The sequence below is a fragment of the Heteronotia binoei genome, chromosome 18 (assembly GCF_032191835.1).
Source record: "Heteronotia binoei isolate CCM8104 ecotype False Entrance Well chromosome 18, APGP_CSIRO_Hbin_v1, whole genome shotgun sequence".
NCBI lineage: Eukaryota > Metazoa > Chordata > Lepidosauria > Squamata > Gekkonidae > Heteronotia > Heteronotia binoei.
The window spans coordinates 35,704,324-35,725,516 of NC_083240.1; the positions used below are offsets into that span (position 1 = coordinate 35,704,324).

General features: G+C 52.4%; 1 protein-coding gene across 1 annotated transcript in view; it reads right to left on the bottom strand.

The window, feature by feature from the left end:
• Nucleotides 1-21,193, bottom strand: part of MYO18A (myosin XVIIIA) — a 188,749-nt gene that overhangs the window by 84,701 nt on the left and 82,855 nt on the right. The window contains exons 10-17 of the mRNA XM_060259597.1: nucleotides 21,058-21,121; nucleotides 20,465-20,609; nucleotides 18,146-18,157; nucleotides 17,075-17,248; nucleotides 15,663-15,753; nucleotides 14,947-15,139; nucleotides 12,660-12,746; nucleotides 2,066-2,207 (exon numbers count right to left, since the gene is read on the bottom strand). Coding sequence (XP_060115580.1) covers nucleotides 2,066-2,207; nucleotides 12,660-12,746; nucleotides 14,947-15,139; nucleotides 15,663-15,753; nucleotides 17,075-17,248; nucleotides 18,146-18,157; nucleotides 20,465-20,609; nucleotides 21,058-21,121 — 908 coding nt within the window. The remainder of the gene's footprint in view (nucleotides 1-2,065; nucleotides 2,208-12,659; nucleotides 12,747-14,946; nucleotides 15,140-15,662; nucleotides 15,754-17,074; nucleotides 17,249-18,145; nucleotides 18,158-20,464; nucleotides 20,610-21,057; nucleotides 21,122-21,193) is intronic.

Genomic DNA, 21,193 nt, shown 5'->3' on the forward strand with positions numbered 1-21,193 from the left:
ATACAGAGCATCACTGCCCCAGACAGAGAGTTCCATCAATACCCTGTGGCTAAGAGCCACTGGTGGACCTCTGCTTTATCAAATGGGGTATAATTAATAAATAATAAAGCAAATAATTTCAGGGGGCAGCCATGGTGGTCTGCAGTAGAAAAGCTAGGTTCAGGAAGAGCTAGATTTGAGTCTGGTAGCACCTTCGAGACCGACAAGGTTTCGGTACTGTCCTTCAAGGCCCTAAATGGTCTGGGACCAGCATACCTACGGGACTGCCTCTCCTGCTATAATCCCTGAAGAGCATTATGCTCTGGAGATAAGAACCTCCTGGTAAATCCTGGTTCAAAGGATTTGGCTGTCCTCAACCAGAGCCAGGGTCTTTTTGGTGCTGGCACCAGCCTGGTGGAACTCTCTGTGTAATGACATCCGTGTCCTGGGGGACCTGATGCAGTTCCACAGGGCCTGTAAATCAGAGATCTTCCGCCCAGGACTATGCTTGAGGACAGCAACAGCTCACCGTAAAGCCTGGCTTCCTGTCTCCTCCCCCCCAAGGAAGGTGCGAAAATGTCAACACCCTCTGATTAGTTTCATTATTGCTGTTTCTACTGTTTTAAACTATTAACTAATATATATTTATTTACTGGACGTATCAGGATTGTATTTATAAGTCGTGGTTATGGGGGTGGGGGCTGTATATAAATCTAATAATAAATAAATGAATAAATAAATAAGATTTCGAGGGGTATAAATGATCCAAGAATCAAAGCTTCCTTGATCTCATATCTGACTAAGGGAGCTTTCGCTCCTGGATGCTTCCAGCCTGAAGCTCCTGCTCTCTAAGGTGCTATTCGATTCAAAGGTAACTTGTGATTCACAATGCGTCCTGAGTTCAACCAAAAGGGGTCCCTCGCCCTGACCTGATTAGCCCAGGCAAGCCCAGTCTCCTCAGATTACCTACCGAGTCCAGTACAAAGTCCAGTACCTGCCAATTACCTACCGAGTCCAGTACAAAGTGTTGGTTATCACCTTTAAAGCCCTATATGGCCGAGGACCAGCCTACCTAAGGGACCGTCTCTCCCCATATGAACCCCAGAGGGCACTGAGGTCAGTGGGTAAAAACAAAATGACCATCCCTGGACCGAGAGAGGTCAAACTCCAAAACACCAGAGCACGGGCCTTTTCCGTTGCGGCACCTGCACTGTGGAACCAGCTTCCGGAGGAAGTGCGGGCCCTGCGGAACCTTGACCAGTTCCGCAGGGCCTGCAAGACCGCCCTTTTTAGACAAGCCTATAATGACATCGACTGCTGAGTTGCTTGGTACAAAGAACCGCCATCTATAATATTATCTAAACTGGCAGAACCAGCGCCAGAACAGTCTTATTGCTGCCAGATATATATATATACATATAGTGTAACTTCAATTATGTATTTTAATTTAACTAACTGGTTTTTATATGTTTAATTTTAACTGTTAAATCCAAAGTTTTATTATTTATGTTAACGTATGAGCTGTTGTTAGCCGCCCTGAGCCGCCTAGGCGGGGAGGGCGGGATAGAAATAAAAGCTATTATTATTATTATTATTATTAGATCTCTTGACCTAAGCAAGTGCTTGGATGGGAGACCTCCTTGGAATACCAGCAGTCGGGAGGTCAGGGGCAGGCTTCATTCAGCCACCTCTCTGAACATCCTCCAGGCCCTCAGGAGGGTCAGTCACCAGGACTTCCAGGTGCACGTGGACACACACACACACGCCACACACATGGAGACACCAAAAAAAAATCCCTCTGATCTCACCTGGGCCTGGATAGCCCAGGCAAGCCAGATCTCGGAAGCTAAGCAAGGCTGACCTCGGCTAGTACTTGGATGGGAGACCGCCTTGGAATACCAGCAGTCGGGAGGGCAGGGGCAGGCTTTAGGCAGCCCCCTCTCTGACTATCCTCCAGTCCCCAGCAGGGGTCAGTCACCAGAGGTCATCATGACTTTCAGGTGCACGTACACGCACGCGCGATCACGAGCACATCCACATGCACATTAAAAAATACTGAAACAAAAGGTGTCCCTTGCTCCTTTACCTTTCTTGTCCCCATCCTGTGGGCCATAGTAGGCAAAGAGCCGTTCCAGAAGGGTGTCCTCGTTGCCTCCAGGCTGAAGAGACTCTTCCTCCAGCAGCCACAGCAGGCCCCGGGCCTCATCCGTCCGGGCGAGCGAGCGGACCTGCAGAGATGTCCCCGACAGCCCCCCACCCGATCACTAGAGTTTGCAACTGCAGCCAGATCGTGGAGGGAGGGAAGGGCGAAGGAGGGGTGAGGAAGGGCATGCAGGAGCGCCTGGGCTGAAGGAAACCCAAAACGTGTCCCGCCGGCACCCCCTTCGTGCCCCAGCTTGCCTGGGAACGCTCGGTCCTTGCAGAAGCAAAAGCCGCCGCCAGCAAAGTCGCTTGACTCCAGCTTAAAAACGACAGTTTGCTGAGGAAGAATCAATACTTAATACCGGGGACAGGAGAAACACACATTGTCTAGTAAAATGTTCCAGCACGAGACGTTTACTCTGTAGAAATTCAATCTGGAGGCTTAAGCAGCGAAATTACTCCCTGGCACACAGCAGGGAGCCATCGCAGCAGCTGCTACACACACACACACACACAAAGACACATACATACAAACACACTCAGTCTGCTCTGCCGCTACAAATGGCTGAAGGTAGAGAGGAAGAGGGACAGGGGTTTTTCCCGGGGCACGGGTGGAGACTTCCAGAATGGCCTTGTTTTTTCAGACCCCCCTCTCCACATGCTGCTCCTCACTCCTTATAGCGTTGGAAGAGACCTCCAGGGTCATAAGAACATAAGCCATGTTGGATCAGGCCAATGGCCCATCCAGTCCAACACACAGTGGCCAAAAAAAAAACCCAAGTGCCATCAGGAGGTTCAAGAGTGGGGCTACAAGCCCTTCCACTTTGCCCCCCCCTCCAAGCACCAAGAATACAGAACATCACTGCCCCAGACAGTTCCAATAATATGCTGTGGCTAATAGCCACTGATGGACCTCTGCTCCATATTTTTATCCAATCCCGTCTTGAAGCTGGCTATGCTTGTAGCCGCCACCACCTCCTGTGGCAGTGAATTCCATTTGTTAATCACCCTTTGGGTGAAGAAGTACTTCCTTTTATCCGTTCTAACCCGACTGCTCAGCAATTTCATTGAATGCCCACGAGTCCTTGTATTGTGAGAAAGGGAGAAAAAAACTTCTTTCTCTACTTTCTCCATCCCATGCAGAATCTTGTAAACCTCTATCATGTCACCCCGCAGTCGACATTTCTCCAAGCTAAAGAGCCCCAAGCGTTTTAACCTTTCTTCATAGGGAAAGTGTTCTTATGTTCCTCTCTCCTTACAGCATTGGAAGAGAACCTCCAGGGTCATCCAGTCCAACCCCCTGCACAATGCAGGAAACTCACAAACATCTCCCCACCCCCAACACACACCCTCCAGGATCCGGGGCCAAACTGATCTGGGAGAAAATTGCTACCTGACTCCAAAGTAGTGATCAGCATTTCTCTGGTCATGTAAGAAAGGGCCTCGAGAACTAAGCACTGATGTAACCCTTCCTGACCTCCTTCGTGTGATTAACCTGAATCCACAGCATCAGCACTGCTGACAGACAGCCATCTAGCCTCTGTCTGAAAACCACCAAAGGAGGAGAGCCCGCCGCTTCATGAGGAAGCCTGTTCCACTGAGGAACTGCTCTGCTGGGAAGCTCTTCCTCGTGTTTAGCCAAAAACTCTTTTAATTTCAACCCATTGGTTCTGGTCCGCCCTTCCGGGGCCACAGAAAACAACTCTACACCATCCTCTATACGACAGCCTTTCGAGTACCTGAAGATGGTGAGCGTATCACCTCTCAGTCATCTCTTCTCTAGGCTAAACATACGCAGCTCCTTCAGCCTTTCCTCCTAGGACTTGGGTCTCCAGACCCCTCGCTATCTTTGTTGCCCCCTCCTCTGGACACATTCCAGCTTGCCTATAGCCTTCTTAAATTGTGGTGCCCCAGACTGAACACAATCCTCTAGAGGTGAAGTCAAACCAGAGCAGAATAGAAAAGCGTGATCTGGACGCTAGAGTTCTGTCGATACACCCCAAAATCACATTTGCCTTTTTTTAGCTGCTGCATCACACCGCTGGCTCATGTTCATGTCTGGGGAGTAGATTCTCTGGCATCGGACTCCACTGAGGTTTCCAGGCTCCATCCCCAAATTTCTGGGAGTTTCCCAACCTGGATCTGTCAACCCTTACCCCCCCACCCCACCCCCCCCCCGCCAGTGGCCAGAGTGGACCAGGAAACCCCATCCTTCAAACTCTTCAGCTGCAGGGAGGGCGGCCCTGACTTCTCCTCCAATCCATCCAGGCCTTCCTCTGCCACTTCCACATATCGTGGTCCCCTCTCTAGCCACTGAGGCTTAGCGGTGCCACCTCTGGCTTCTTTGGCAACCTTTTTGGGCTCTGAAGTGCCTCTTGCCTTACTCACAACCAATCTTCCCTCTAAACTGTGGAGTCTTGTGAGCAAAAATTCAACTTTGTGAGCTACTGGCATTGAAGTGGTGAGCTACTGGCATTAAAGTGGTGAGCCACCGCATTTTTCCTGAGCGAAGACAAAAAGGTGTGAGCTGGAGGCTAAAAATATGTGAGCTAGCTTACGCTAACTCAGCTTAGAGGGAACGCTGCTCAGATTTCCTTACAGGGAGTACACACAAAAGAGTACAATCTACGAGTTTTAAAACCTACACAGTGCAAGGCACCGTTCTTTTTCTTTTCGAGGGGAAATCATCAAAGAGCCCCATGGCGGTAAAGGAGGAGGGAGCTTTCGAAATCATACTGTGCTACGGTGGCATTTAACTCCAAAAGAGTGCGTTTTCAAGGACAGACTGACTTGCGCTCGCGTGGAGGATGTCATCTTGCTCGTGGATCTCCGGGGAAAAATAAACATTCTTCACATTCTGATAAAGAACGCAGCAGCAGAAAAGAGTAAGAGTCCAGAAGGCACCTTAACAAAATTTGTGGTAGGGTCCGAGGTCGGTCAAATGAGTACCCAGCTTGCTGGGGGGGAAAGCGTAGATGCCTGGGGAAGGCAATGGCGTAAAAAGTCTGCCGCGAAAACGTCGTGATGCAACGTCACCCCAGAGTCGGAAACGACTGGTGCTTGCACAGGGGACTACCTTTACCTTTTTATGAAGAACAACATGGTGCAGTGTGGTAAAGCTGCAGTACTGCAGTCTGAGCTCTCTGCTCACGTCCTGAGTTTGATCCTGGCGGAAGCTGGGTTCATGTAGCCGACTTGAGGTTGACTCAGCCTTCCATCCTTCTGAGGTTGGTCAAATGAGTACCTAGCTTGCTGGGGGGAAAGCGTAGATGACTGGGGAAGGCAATGGCAAACCACCCCGTAAAAAATCTGCCGTGAAAACGTCGTGATGCGACGTCACCCTAGAGTCGGAAACAACTGGTGCTTGCACGGGGGACTACCTTGACCTTTTTATGAGCTCACTCTTTTCTATTACTCATGTTCTGAAATAGTGACAACCGGCCCACAATTCTACTCAGACGGCAGTGGCAGCATCGGGACCATGTGACCAGGGCACCCATGGGTGCCTCGTTTCCAGGCTGGAGCGGTCCACTGGCCCATCTGTGCCGCTCTGAGGCTGGTCGCTGCTCTTTTCCATCTTCGTTTCCCTGCTCCTGCTGGAACCCTGTGCACGACGGCAACCCTGTCTTAGGGGTCTTTTTTGAAAAACCGCTACCTGCCTTGAAAGGCAGCGTGACGGGGTATCGACATAAAAATATAAGGACGGGGTGCGGCGCTCCATCACTCCGACTCTCCTGGGAGAACGAAGCTAAAGCAGTTTTAGGGCAAACTGCTCTTTGCAAAAGTGTAGGAAAAGCTCCGTTCCTTGCAAGTTAATTACTACCAAGAGGATAAGCGAGGGAGGCGGGGTGGGAGGCATCTCCCTCCGTCTCTCTCTCCCTCTGCCTCTTAATGCAGCACAAACTGCCGAAATTCATCAGCACTGCAGCCGCACCACACTAACAGGCCCCTCCATTAGAATGACAAGCAGCAGCAGGAGCCTTCAAGCCTCACCGCTTCCCCACTTCTTTATTGGCCCAAACCCTAATGGAAAAGGAAAATTATGGGCCGGGAGGGTGACAGCCACCGTGGCGGTGGCTGACTTCCTGGGGCTTCTCCCCCACCTAACGCACCCGGCACAGCCACAGGCTTGCGCTCTGGCGAGGGGCTTTGGCGTTAGCTGGCGGCCAAGGAAACACGCCTCCCTCGCTCTGCTCTCCGAGGTGTACAAGGTAGCCTGTGTGCGCGAGTCAGCGAGCGAGAGGAAGAGAGTCACCCGATGGAATTTCAATTGTGGCTCGAAACCGACGCTAAGCGACGAGAACATTTTTGAAAGGGAGCAGTGCGTGCATTGGGATGGCCTAATGCACTCTGACCTGTAATTTGCTTGTTAACGTTTTCATTTATTCGGAGAGAAATTACCTCCCTAGATGAGATTGGGGGTGGGGGAGAAGACCGTATCAACCAATCAGCAACAAAGAGAGGTCAACCAGCCCCTCACCGAAACCATTCCAAAGCGGCTGTTGGTGGAAGAAGAGGAGAGCGTCTGATAATGCAGAGCCAGTTTGATGTAGTTTGGTGTAGTTTGGCCAGCTTGGTGTAGTGCAGGGGTGGCCAATGGTAGCTCTCCAGATGTTTTTTGCCTACAACTCCCATCAGCCCCAGCCATGGGCCATGCTGGCTGGGGCTGATGAGAGTTGCAGGCAAAAAATATTTGGAGAGCAACTGTTGCCCCCCCCCCCCCCCGGTGTAGTGGTTAAGTGTGAGGACTCTGATCTGGGAGAACCAGAACCACTCCTTCACTTGCAGCTGCTGGAATGGCCTTGGATCAGTCGTAGCTCTGGCAGAGATGTCCTTGAAAGGGCAGCTGCTGCAAGAGCTCTCTCAGCCCCACCTACCTCACAGGGTGTCTGTTGTGGGGGGGGGGGAAGGTAAAGAAGACTGCGACCACTCTGAGACTCTTGAGATTCAGAGTATAGGGCAGGATATAAATCCAATATCTTCTTCTTCTACAGGGAAATGGCCCACATATCTGAAGATGATGATGATGATGATGATGATGATGATGATGATGATGATGATGATGATGATGATGATGATGATGATGATATTGGATTTATATCCCGCTCTGCACTCCGAAGGGTCTCAGGGCGGCTCACAATCTCCTTTACCTTCCTCCCCCACAACAGAGACCCTGTGAGGTGGGTGGGGCTGAGAGGACTCTCACAGCAGCTGCCCTTTCAAGGACAACTCCTACAAGAGCTATGGCTGACCCAAGGCCATCCCAGCAGGTGCAGGTGGAGGAGTGGGGAATCAAACCCGGTTCTCCCAGATAAGAGTCCGCACACTTAACCACTACAGTTTGGAGAGCCAGTTTGGTGTAGTGGTTAAGTGTGCGGACTCTTATCTGGGAGAACCGGGTTTGATTCCCCACTTCTCCACTTGCACCTGCTGAAATGGCCTTGGCTCAGCCATAGCTCTGGCAGAGGTTGTCCTTGAAAGGGCAGCTGCTGTGAGAGCCCTCTCCAGCCCCACCCACCTCACAGGGTGTCTGTTGTGGGGGAGGAAGGAAAAGGAGATTGTGAGCCGCTCTGAGACTCTTCGGAGTGGAGGGGGGGGATATAAATCCAATATCATCTTCTTCTTCTTCTACACCAAACTGGCTCTGGATACGCTTCCTAGCTGGGGGACAAAGGTCTGATGTCTTCAGTGCTGCTTCTCAGGAAACTGAGTCTCTGTCAACACAACCCCAACCTCCTCTTGGTCAAGAGAGAATCAGGTGACTCTCCACTGGTGGACCTTTTGCCGTTTTGAAAGGCGCCTGCCCTTCCTTGTCCTCCCAGGCTCTACAGGACACTGGAAGCAACCCATTGCTTTCAACGGGCTAGCAGCAGGGCCAGCCCTGCCGTTAGGCAAACTAGGTGATCGTCTAGGGTGCCGGCCTTCTGGGGGGTTCCGAATTGGGCACCCCCAAGTGACCCGGCGACGTTAACAGTGCAAAAGGGGCAGAAGTTAGCCTTGCTTCGAGTGCCAGACAGTCTAGGCGCGGTCCTGTCTAGCAGGGCAGGCGTTATGCGTTTGCCTACTATTGCTCCGGGTCAAACGGGCTTTGCGGATTTGCTTGGACAAAATCCGTTTACTGCAATGCTTGGGGCTTTTAAATTTAGAAGGATACCGAGGGCTGGGGAGTGGGGGGAACGAACGAGATCTATTCATTACGAATGGCGCAGAGAGAGAGCTGTTTTTCTCCCCCGCCCCCACCCCGCAAAGCTCTCGGGCTGCCTCCCCTAACACCCGCCAGTGTGCGCCAACTTCTCTTTCCCCACTCTCTCTCATCCGTCTCCTCGCCCACGGTGGGGCACAGCATCCTCTGCAAGGAGGAAATCATTCAGTGGGGCTGATGGATGCACAAAAAGCCACCACCCCCCTTCCAGGGGCATCCGGGAGGACCACGGATGATTACAAGGGGCTTTCTGTAATGCTGCCGATGGCGCTTTAGTGCCTCGTATCGTTATGGATAGTTAAATCACATTTTTTGGACTATTTGAGCAAATCCCTGGACACCCTGGCTTTTTAGATACTGGTTTTTAAAGACGAGCTGTTTTAAGTTATTCTAAGACGCCTGAAGCAGAAACTGAAAGGAAGAGCGCTTTTTTTTTTTGTTCCTTTCAAGTAACAGATTCTGCAGCTCTCCCACCCACCACCCACCCCCGATATGCCTACAGGATCGGGACAAACAAAAGAAACACAGCACATCGTGATCTTTTGGAACCCATTGCTAGAAGGTGCGGTGACGGCTCCCGGCTCATACGGCTTTAAGAGGAGATAGAGGAGGGCGAGCACATCGCAACGATGGCTCCGTACACAAAACGCAGCGCCCATATCCACAGGGGAGGTCTGTTGCCTTTAAAAGCCGCATCGGGCCACCTAATCCAGCTGCATCGGGCCACCTAATCCAGCACCTACTTCCGACATGACCCGTGGCTCAAGCTGCCTTATCCAGAGCCAGCGTGGTGCAGCGGTGAAGAGCAGCGGACTCTAGCCTGGAGAACTAGGTTTGATTCCCCATTCCTCCTCCACATGCAGCCAGCTGGGTGACCTTGGGCCAGTCGCCGTTCTCTCAGCCCCACCTGCCTCACAAGGTGCCTGGTGCGGGGAGAGGAAGGGAAGGCAATCGGAAGCCGCTCTGAGACTCCTCAGGGTAGAGGAAAGCGGGGGATAAAAACCAACTCTTCTTCTTCAGGGGGTCTTCTCTCCTTATGAGGCCTTCTGCATGGCAATGGCCAGATCACAGGCTTCACCCCAAGGCACGCTGGGTCCCTTGGAAGGGCTGATTAGAAAGAGCAACAAACAAAGAGACAACCGGTGCTGTGGGAGAATTTTAATTCACTCTGAGACCCCTATGCGTTTAAGCATACTCTTTTTGGGGAGGATCTGTAAAATACTGAATGCTTCCAACAGTGATAGGTATTTTACAGATCCCATGAATGAAGCACGGGGGTGGGGTCTCAAAGTCAATTAAAATTAATTCTCCCACTGTACCCATTGCACCCATTGCCGCTTGTTTTTTTGCTCCACGCTTGATGCGGCCCTCCTTTTCTTGCTAGCAGAGAGGGGACAGAGGTATGCAACAGTTTTACTCCAGACAGCATTTGACAGAGGGTTAACTGTTTCAGCAGATTCAGTCGAGTTCTTTTTAAATTTTGTGCGATGTTAATTCCCCGAGGCACAGAGCGGTAAAGCTGCAGTACTGCAGTCCGAGCTCTCTGTTCACGACCCGAGTTCGATCCCGGCGGAAGCTGGGTTCAGGTAGCCGGCTCCAGGTTGACTCAGCCTTCCATCCTTCCGAGGTTGGTCAAATGAGTCCCCAGCTTGCTGGGGGGAAAGTGCAGATGACTGGGGAAGGCAATGGCAAGCCACCCTGTAAAAAGTCTGCCGTGAAAACGTCATGATGCGAAGTCACCCCAGAGTCAGAAACGCCTGGTGCTTGCACAGGGGACTACCTTTGCCTTTTTTAATTCTGTGCATTTCTTTTTTAAAGTTTGTAATCTTTTGTTTCTTTTTTAAAATGCCACGTGCTTTTAAAACATCTTATTAATTGCACTGCTGTATTTTGTTTCCAGGTGACTTGGTGTTACTCTGTTGGCCACCTTGAGTCTGGGGAGACAGGGCAGGATAAAAAATGTTTTAAACCAACAAGAACGCTGGCCTGCCAGGTGTGGTCGTCCAGATGTGCCCACGCAGAGCTCCAAGGCATCAGGAGGGGGAAAGGGCTCGGCATGCTTCACCTGCACGGGCACACCCCCCCTTTGCTGCTGAAGTCAGACATCTTGCAAATCCCAGCTGAATATTTCTAGTTAACAAAAGAAGGTTCAACTCAGATCCACTAGCTCGGCTCGGTATCTCAGACCCATCTGGATCGCTCACAATGGGCCACAAAGCTGGAGCTATGCTGAGGAGACAGATCCCGGCTTCCCTGCACACAAGAGTTTGCATACGCATACACAAACACACACACACACACCGCTGCTAATCAGGCAGATCTCCACAAACCGGAATGAAACTCTAACTAACCTTGACAGCCACCTCCCCCCCAGCCAGCCGGCGCTCTCTCCTCGTTAAGGCCGGTTAATTAGAAGCGTAAACTGCACTGCCGAGGTGCAGCTCCCGGCAAGGAAGTTTGCTCTGGCTGGAGGCGTTTCGAGTTCACGTCCACCTTCCCCCCCCACCCCCGCCCAACCCCGAGAGGCTCCAGGCGTGGCGTTTTCTGCACCCTCCCCCCTTGGCGCAGGAAGGCAAGCTGGGATCCAGGGTGCATGCTGGGAAGGGGAAAGAGGTGCACGGGGAGTTTTCTGGAAGAATCCAGTTGCCCCCGTTGGGTGTTCCTTGCAAGCATGCCTCTCAGCTGCCAGGGCTCAGCATCCAAGGGGAAAGGGGTGAAAGGCCTTCTCCATCACTTCAGGCTATAAAGCAGCAGCGCTCTCCCCCACCCCACCTCGCCCCACCCTCCAGACTAGAATGTGAGCCAGGGGCAGAGAGTGAACACATCGTAAAAAAAAAAATGTGCTTCCAGAGTGACAGGTGCTTAGCACAGCAAACCAAAGGATTAGGATTAAATAGACCCAGGCACAGCACTGACGGTTAACTAAGATGGCTAAACAAAACCTCCACAGACATGAGCAGTATAGCTCTGCATTCTGGTTGCGGGGGGGGGGCGCAATGGCGAAGGGGGCTGTTTCCTTCCAGCGCAGCTTGCAGGCATCTGGTTGCCCGCTGTGGGAAACGCGACAGCCGGATTCGATGGACCCCCATCTTCCCCGGACTGATCCGACCAGGTGGGGCTTGGCGGCCGCATACTGCAGGGAAGGGAAAGGTTCAACGCAGCTCCCATTTGTAAGATCTCCCCCAGCTTCTCACCAGCCTTGGGACGGAATGCTCCCTCTAAGCTGCGGGGTCTTGTGAGCAAAAATTCTACTTGGTGAGCCACTGGCATTCAAGTGGTTGAGCTACTGCATAAATTAGTTTGCTCTGGGGCAGGGGTGTCAAACTCATTTGTTACGAGGGCCAGATCTGAGATCTTGTCGGGCCGAGTCATGTTGGGCCAGGCCGTGTGTGTGCCTATTGAAGATTAGATAGCAGAAATAAAAACTTTATAAAGGACACAGGCAAACACAATTAAAGATTAAACTTAAAGCATGCTCAAAACTTGCGCCCTCGTTGGTCTTAAAGGTGCCTTCATTGTGTTTCTCCCATGGGATCCGGGGAATTGAGCAAAGGAAGCTCTGGCTCTTTCCTTCCTTTTCCAGGGGACCAAGAGGGGGAGGAGCCTCAGCCCATAGAAGGCTTGGCTCAGTAGCTCTGTTGTGCAATTGAGAGAGCCTGGCAAAGCAAGTTCTTCCTTCCCCCACTTCTTCCCCAAGGGAGGCAGCTCAGCCAATGGAGAAAACAGAGGTTTTGCTCTGTAGCTCCTGTGCGATTGAAGGCAGCAAAAAAGAGGGAGAAGGAAGCAGATGACAGCCAGTCATTCGGGGGCCTGATCGCAGCCCTCCGAGTGCCTGATTCAGCCCCCGGGCCAGATGTTTGACGCCCGTGCTCTAGGGCCATTTTTCCAGAGCTGAGACAAAAATGCGTGAGCTGGAGGCTAAGAAACTGTGAGCTAGCTCACGCTAACTCAGCTTAGAGGGAACATTGGACAGGTTTCTGCTGGGGCATTCCCCCGGCCACTTCTCGTTGCCCAGATCTCTCCTTGGAGGCCTCCACAGGCTGAGAGGTATGCTTGCAACCAAACGGGTCCAGCCCCTAGGGAGCGTGAAGCCTTGCCACGTTGGAACAACACCCCCGCTGCCCAGCCGACAAGCAGGGAGGGAGAAAGCAGCTCCCAGCTGCCACCCCCTAACACAAAGAGTTATCCTGAAAGCATAACCGATAGCTAAGCAGCTGCACGGGTTGAGGGGTGGGCAGCAGGCAGAGTGGTGGATTCAGGGAAGGGAGTGAAGGAGGGGGTGGGACGGAAGAGAGGACGACAGTCGGCCCTTCGGGAGCCCTTGCATGCGGCTTACCAGTGCCGGGTGGGACGCTTGGTCTATTGTGGCTACAGAGCCCGATGTACTGGGCTCTATGGCATCTAAGGAAAGGGCTATGTTTTCCTAGAGAGGACGGACAGAGGAGGAGCGATTAGTTGCCGATGTGGCTACAGATCACAGTTAAAAGTCACCCAAGGAAGGGGGCTGAGGTCAGTGCATTAGTCAGAAGAGAATCGATGTGGGCTAAGTCGCACCTGCAGCAGGGGTTTTCCCCAGGCACCTGGGGCCCCTCCCCTGGTACACAGGCCACTTCCTGCTGTGAAATGAGATAGATATAGGCAGGGCTTTTTTGCCTGGAACTCCTTTGCCTATTAGGTCACACACCCCTGATGTAGCCAATCCTCCAAGAGCTTATAGTAGGCCCTGCATGAAGAGCCCTGTAAGCTCTTGGAGGATTGGCTACATCAGGGGTGTGTGGCCTAATATGCAAAGGAGTTCCTGCTACAAAAAAGAAAGAAAGAAAGCCCTGCATAAAGCTATATTTGAAATGGCAGGATTGGGGTTCCCAGGTCACAGATTTTGATGAATGGGATTGACGGCAGAAGACGGAATGCTCATAGTTTAGGACGTGAGAATGAACAAGCCCGTCACCCACTCCTAGCTTTTGGAACACCTCTGTACGAGGCACGCTTTCAAAACCACTTGGCCTGCTCTTCAAAAAGGCCCTGAAGGTGGGCACTGGGGAGCTTTACAACAGGACAGACTTGGGGATTTTACCCACGAATTTTGCCCTGGCTTGGATCCTGTTGGGAAGCAGGGATTTTGCCACCCTTCACAGCACTGTGGTGCTGCCTAGCTCCTCCACGGTTTTCCTCAGCTTTTCTGCTTTTCCCCCAAAAGCTGCTTGACTCTGATCCTTTTGGAAATACTATGGCAAAGCCAGGACGGCTGCCATGTTGATAACCAAGTGTGGCTCTTACCTAGCTCCATCCATTTCCCCACCCCAGCTTCCCATTTCCACCATCATGCGGGAGCTTTTAAAACATATTGGGTGTTATAAGATGGCTACAGCTTTATACCATTATAACAACCTATTGCCACACTACTGGTTCTCAGCTTTCATTCTTCTACAAGTCTCCAGCCCTTTTCAATGCAGAGTTATAATGGAAAATGTACAGCTTGCACCTTTCTCCATTTAACTTTGTAACAAAAGGCCAAAAAACTTAATTAAAAAAAACATGGAAGCTGAGAACTATAACATGCTGGCACTACATTACTATAACATTTTAATGTTCTAACAATCTGGCAATCCCCAAAATACTTTTCAAAAAAGACCTCCAGTGTGAGGAGGAAATGGTAGTCATAGGGAATGGGGCACAAAAAATGCATGGGGAAGCCCTATTGCTGCTGTGCTAAATTGGCAGCTGTGGCAACAGAGAAACCACAAGAAATCCTCCCTGAGTGGAAGACCCTCTTCCTTGCTGGTGGCAGGAGGTTAGAATTCCTCAAACTTTCAACAGGTGAGGTACACCTCCCCCAGAATTAAAACATAGCCCGTTCTTCCAGGTTCTAAAATTAAACTTTTTCTTCTCTGAGATCTACCTACTTGCGCAAAAGACCACGTTGCTGTTTTTCAACATAACTGACTGATTTGGGCATGCAGTGACTCATACAGAGACACAATGGGTAGCCTCCCCGTGGGTGTTTCCGTATAAAGCTATACCAGTCTTCCACAAAGATTTGCGGGTCCATAGGTGCTTTAAGATTAGCTTCTTCCTCTCAATACCCCCGGCAAATCCTTAGCGGTGCACATTCTAGGCATGACTGCATTATGCGCAACACACAGTGCAGGGGTGACCTTGCTAAAGAGAGCCGAGGATGAATTTGTCAGTCATTTGTGAAAACGCCCGCAGTAAGGCTTAACTACCTGTACACCCATGCCAATTTTAGCGATGGAGGAGGAGGACAACCCAAAGCCCATACGAAAACCCCTGCTTTCTGTTAAGGTGGCGGATCAGAAAACTACTGATTAGGGTTATTAAAAAGAACAGCTAAATGAGCCGGCACCAACCCTCTCCCCCCCCCCCCCCAGTTAGGTTTCGATCAGTCAACTCTACTGGGTCTCAATTAGAAGGCAGAGCAGAAAAGGATTAGCAGGATGCCGCAAGGGGTCCACTACCTATCCTTACCACTGGGGCAGAGAGCGGACCTAGGCACTGCCGTTTCCTGACTGCGCATGGGCTTCTCTGCTACGAGATCTTTTTAACTGGGGCGGGAGGGGGAGACCGTCAGTCAGCTGGAACCCCCGAACCCTCCCCAATACCTCCTTGTATCGCTCCAGCTCCTGCACAAAAGTGCATTCGTGGAACAGCGTCTGCAGGCGCTCCTGGGCGTAGTTGTGGCAGAGCTCCTCGAAGGTGGCCCCACGGCTCTGCCCAGCCATCTCGGGGTTCTGGAAGCCCGGGCTGTCCACAATCATCATGGAGCATAAAGAGCGCTGGCTGGATTTGAGAGACCTATGCGGAAAGGAAGAACGGGGTTAACGTATGGGGTGGGGGAGGGGGGGCTGGCTGTCGGCCATCTATTGTTCAATGACCGAGACACGTCCTCCCCCTCCCCGGGTGTATAGTATGGTTGACCCTGTAAGCGTAATGCCTTGCTCCGCAGGGGTGTAAAAGATGCAGGCTGGCACGCCACAGTGGCCTTGGAAAGGAGGGTGCCGCTGAGAGCATGGAGAGCCCCATCTGCAACGCCTGCCAAGGCAGCCTACTTCCGGATCTGCGGGATGGCAAGGAAGCCACCCGCCTCTGGCAGCCATCCAGGGCCAACCGGGCGGCCCTTCTGCTCCCTGCTCTGCAAAGGAACGGGTGCCCAGCAGGAATGGGAAACTTTTGGCAGGTGTAAAAGCTTTTCCCAGCTATTGCATTTGGGGGCTGGACCGAGCATGCTCCTTTTTTGCCGGGGGGGTGGTGTGTGCAGGAGGAGGAAAGGGCGGGGGATAAAGAATTTTGTTCTAGGATAGCACCAGCTTTTGTGTACCTGTTGAGGAGGGAGATGAGCAGCGTGAACAGTTCCGAGTACAAGGCCGAAGCGAAGCCCTCCAAGCATTCCAGAGCAGACGTCTTTGGACCTGAAAGACCAGAACGGCAGCCCTGCTGGATCAGTTTCGTCGATCCAGCATTCCCTTTCCTGATCGGGTGCCCCGGAACAGCCTGCAAGCAGGGCACAGAGGGCAAGGGCCTGTCCCCCTGCTGCCGCTCCATAGAAACAGGCACGCAGGGATACTGCCTCTGGACGGGGAGGCTCCATCGAGCCACAGTGGCTCACAGACCATCGATGGACCTCTCCATCTCCACGAATGGATCTAATTCCTTACCAAAGACCTCTAAGCGATTTCTGTCAGGTGTCCCTGACTGCTAATACTTCAGCAGACAGAGGAAAGCTTCTGCTTTTCTGCATACTGCGGTGTAATTTTATGAACCTCTTTCTTCCAAACAAGGAAGGCTCTCCAACTTCACGGGGGGGCCTTTTCCCTCCCTGCATCTTTTTACTGCTCAAAAGGCAGAAAGTCATTGGAAGGAGGTAAGATTTCCCACCCCCCTTTAAAGGCGAAGATGGCCCTGGGGAAATCTTGGGTTCCACCCTAAGAACATAAGACCATAAGAGAAGCCATGTTGGATCAGGCCAGTGGCCCATTCAGTCCAACACTCTGTGTCACACAGTGGCCAAAAAAACCCAGGTGCCATCAGGAGGACCAGTGGGGCCAGGACACTAGAAGCCCTCCTACTGTTGCCCCACCAAGAATACAGAGCATCACTGCCCCAGACATAAGACCATAAGAGAAGCCATGTTGGATCAGGCCAGTGGCCCATTTAGTCCAACACTCTGTGTCACACAGTGGCCAAAAAAACCAGGTGCCATCAGGAGGACCAGTGGGGCCAGGACACTAGAAGCCCTCCTACTGTTGCCCCACCAAGAATACAGAGCATCACTGCCCCAGACATAAGACCATAAGAGAAGCCATGTTGGATCAGGCCAGTGGCCCATTCAGTCCAACACTCTGTGTCACACAGTGGCCAAAAAAACCAGGTGCCATCAGGAGGACCAGTGGGGCCAGGACACTAGAAGCCCTCCTACTGTTGCCCCACCAAGAATACAGAGCATCACTGCCCCAGACATAAGACCATAAGAGAAGCTATGTTGGATCAGGCCAGTGGCTCATCCAGTCCGACACTCTGTGTCACACAGTGGCCAAAAAAACCAGGTGCCATCAGGAGGTCCACCACTGGGGCCAGGACACTACAAGCCCTCCTACTGTGGCCCCTCCAAGCACCAAGAATACAGAGTATCACCTGCCCCAGACAGAGAGTTCCAATAATACGCTGTGGCTAATAGCCACTGATGGACCTCTGCGCCATACGTTTACCCTCTCCTCTGAAAGCCTGACTTACCTGAGCCGTCTCCCAGAGCCCCTTCCTCTGGCCCCTGGCGGAAGGAGGTGGACCTCTGCAGCGTCCCTTTGTGCTGATTCTTGAAGATGGAGGAGGAGAGTTCCTCCAAGGTGCAGCCCAGCAGGTAGGCCGCTTTCTGGGCCCACTCATGGCGAGCAAACTGCTTCCTCCCAGCTGAAAAGAGAGGAAAGTCAGGAGACCGAAGCCAGGGAGGCCAGACGCTCCCCCCCCCCGGCCCAAAGCGGTGGTGGTGGTGGCCTTTCCATGAAGCAGCAGCGCATCTGACTCAAGAGAACACCTATCCCACTCTAGCCCATGGAACGCAACCGATCCCCGGACGGCGAGGAAGAAGAGGGAGGGAGGGAAGTCCCTCGACAGAAAGCAAGCGCTGAACTTTCAGCAGGTGAACAGGAAGGGCAACAGGTGAGGCATGGCACTTTTGCCAGGCTCAGGGTACCATGCTGGGTACTTGCTACTGACTGACACTGGACAGAATTAGAGCAAGCGGGGGAGAAGGTCAAGAAGCAGAATGAGAACGGTGAGACTTGGGGAGGTCCAGAGCTTCATGCTTGAATGGGCTAATCTAGTCAGGGACTGCAAGGAAAGCACTACCAAGGGCGGAGGGAGGGGAGACAGAAGAGCCTGCAGAGAGAGAGAGACAGGGACCAAAGCACGGATGGTGGGTTCTGACTAGGGACAGGACTTTGGGGTGATCCTTTGGTTGGAACGCCAAGGGAACCTTCTTCTCTCCCCTAGAACTCTGCATCAGCATCTGCCCTTGGCAGGGCCACAGCAGGATATTCACCTTCAGCTGCCCCACCCACCCTCCCTAGACCACCCGGCAGCCCCTTTCACAAGCACTGGCGAGAGCCCAGAGCTCCAGAAGGCAAGTCTGCAGCTCCCTCTGCTGCTACAAAAAGGGGGGGGGCTTCCCGGCCCCAGGTCAAAACAGGGCTGTCGTAGAAGAGGACTGATCTGCATGCGCCGAATGCACCCCTGTTCTATGTAGCAGCAGGAGGAAGCCAAGAAATGGCGGGGAGGGGGGAAGGAGGGAGGAAGAAAACGCTTTACCTTCGTCGGCGTCTGCATTGCAAAGGGAACAGCATGCACCATGCAAACAAAAAGAGGGAGTTAGAACACAGCAGACACATTCAGGCTTCCTGCAGAGCTAGCGGACGGGGACGAGGCGTGGCAAGCCACATACAAACATAAGACAAACCAACGTAACTTGACTTTGGGAGGGGGGGTGTCCGAGACTTTCAAGACTGGGGGAGGGGGGTGGTACATAGCACAGCTTGTGTCCGATGGCCAGACGGCCACAGGATACAGAACGGGCTGCCAGTTCTCACTTGCTGGTTGACATAGCCAACGGGGAACATGATGCAGAAGTAACTTTTCAACATCTTGCGCAAGGAAGAAAAAGAAGACTGCAGATTTATACCCTGCCCTTCTCTCTGAATAAGACTCAGAGTGGCTTACAATCTCCTATATCTTCTCCCCCCACAACAGACACCCTGTGAGGTGGGTGGGGCTGAGAGGGCTCTCCCAGCAGCTGCCCTTTCAAGGACAACCTCTGCCAGAGCTATGGCTGACCCAAGGCCAATCCAGCAGGTGCAAGTGGAGGAGTGGGGAATCAAACCCGGTTCTCCAGATAAGAGTCCGTGCACTTAACTACTACACCAAACTAGCTTTCAGATTACACACCCCTGATGTTGCCAATCCTCCAATTAGAAGAAGAACTGGAGATATATAACCCGCCCTTCTCCCTGAATCAGAGACTCAGAGCGGCTTACACTCTCCTATATCTTCTCCCCCCACAACAGACACCCTGTGAGGTGGGTGGGGCTGGAGAGGGCTCTCACAGCAGCTGCCCTTTCAAGGACAACCTCTGCCAGAGCTATGGCTGACCCAAAGCCATTCCATCAGGCGCAAGTGGAGGAGTGGGGAATCAAACCCGGTTCTCCCAGATAAGAGTCCTCATATTTAACCACTACACCAAATTGGCTCTCAGGAGGGACCTGGTGCTCCTGGAGTGGCAAGTGGGTTGGCCCAGCCCCAGCCCAATCTTTCCAATGCCTGCCCAGCTAGACAGGGCCAGTTTCCCTCTTGCTCACAGAAGCCGCATCTCTGAGCGCACATCTCACAAGTGGGCCGGGTTTAAGCGGGATACTTGTGAGGCACAGAACACCCAGCGCACGCTCCCGGGGTACGTGCTGGGTCAGTACACGAGCGATTGGGAGGCAGGCTAGGGGCGGCCATGCTAACTCAGTCTGCTTTCATAACAGTGACGATTCCGTGGAGCTTTTGCTGCCACTGAGAAGGCAGAGGCGTTCGCAGCAGCGACAGAGCAGCCACGCAACGGTTCTCCATGTACTTTTCCGGCCCTGCTTTCCTAGACTCAGCTTTACATTAATCCTACTTTGCCTGTTTGGCACCTTTCCCCTCCCTCCCCCCCCCCATATGAAGTGGTTCTGTTGTGAATATAAGAGTGCTGGCCTAACAGACGCGCACAGCTTGCACGCCCAAAGACGTGAGCCCATCGGACTCACAAAAAAGCTTCTTCTGGGATAAGCCAGTGTGGTGTAGTAGTTAAGAGTACAGGCCTAGCATCTGGGAAACCTGGGTTCGAATCCCCACTCAGGCCACGGAAGTTCGCTGAGTGACCTTGGGGCAGTAATACACTCTCAGCCTAGCCTACCTGGCAGGGTGGTTGTGTGGATAAAATGGGAGAAACAAAAAAACGGTGTAAGCCATTTTGGGTCCCCACTGGGAAGGAAGAAGAAGATGAAGATATTGGATTCATATCCCGCCCTATACTCTGAATCTCAGAGTGGCTTACAATCTCCTTTATCTTCTTCCCCCACAACAGACACTTTGTGAGGTGGGTGGGGCTGAGAGGGCTCCTACAGCTGCTGCCCTTTCAAGGACAACTCTGTGAGAGCTATGGCTGACCCAAGCAGCTGACATTCCAACAGGTGCAAGTGGAGGAGTCGGGAATCAAACCCGGTTCTCCCGGCAAAGACTCCGTGCACTTAACCACAACACCAAAGTGGCAGGATACAAATGAAGTAAATAAATGCATGTCATTTGTCTCTACAGGGACACCACGGACCCCTGGGAGGTATTTTTTTAATACACTGCATCTGCTTTTGCTCCCTCCCGCATCCGCTGGGCTGTGCCAACCAAAACCAAAGCACCGATTTTAGTTCCTCCCATGACATGCCAGTAGCAGCTCTCAAAGAAGAATTTTTGCTCATAAGACTCTGCAGCTTAGAGGGAACCTTGTGCCTGACCCAGCTGCCCTCTCGAGTGATCCCGCCCTGGGCCTGGCTGCCCCCGACGCATCCCCCCCTCCAACCGACCCGACAGTCCAGCTCACAGCTTCGTTACCTTTGGTCGCTCCTGCAGCCCCCAAGTGATAAACGGCCCCCAGGACAAGCCAGAAGGCCTTCTGCTCCTCCCCGGAAACGCCCATCACCTTCAGGGCTGCCTGCAGCTTGCTGAACTGCTGGGCCGCCTTCTGCTTCTCCTCCGGCTGCAGCCAACAGGGAGCAACAAAACAGAACCAAATCGATTGACAGACCTCCATTTCTTCAGCTCTGACTGGATAGGGGGCTCGGGAGTTGATTACAGAAGTGTGAAGGCAACATCGGGTCAGGCTCCCTCCCGCCGCCTGATCCACCACTTCAGCATTCGCTGGCCAAGACCCCGGGCTTTTGGTTGGTCAGCAGCTGGAAGAGGACGTGCCCCTCCCCCCCCCACCACCACCAGCGTTCCCTCTAAGCTGAGTTGGTGTGAGCTAGCTCACAGATTCTTAGCCTCCAGCTAGCACATTTTTGTCTTAGCTCAGGAAGGATGACCCCAAAGGACAATCATTTATGCAGTAACTCACAACTTTAATGCCAACAGCTCACAAAGTAGAAGTTTTGCTCGCAAAACTCTGCAGCTTAGAGGGAACGCTGCCCCCCGCCCAGGCTGGTTACCTTTGACAGAGGCACAATCCCAAAGATATTGTTTTCTGCCAAGTGGTTGAAATGAAGCTCTGTCCTGCAAACAAAGAAGAAACAGAAAGAAAGTGTGACAAGGAGAAGACTGGAGATTTATATCCCCCCTTCTCTC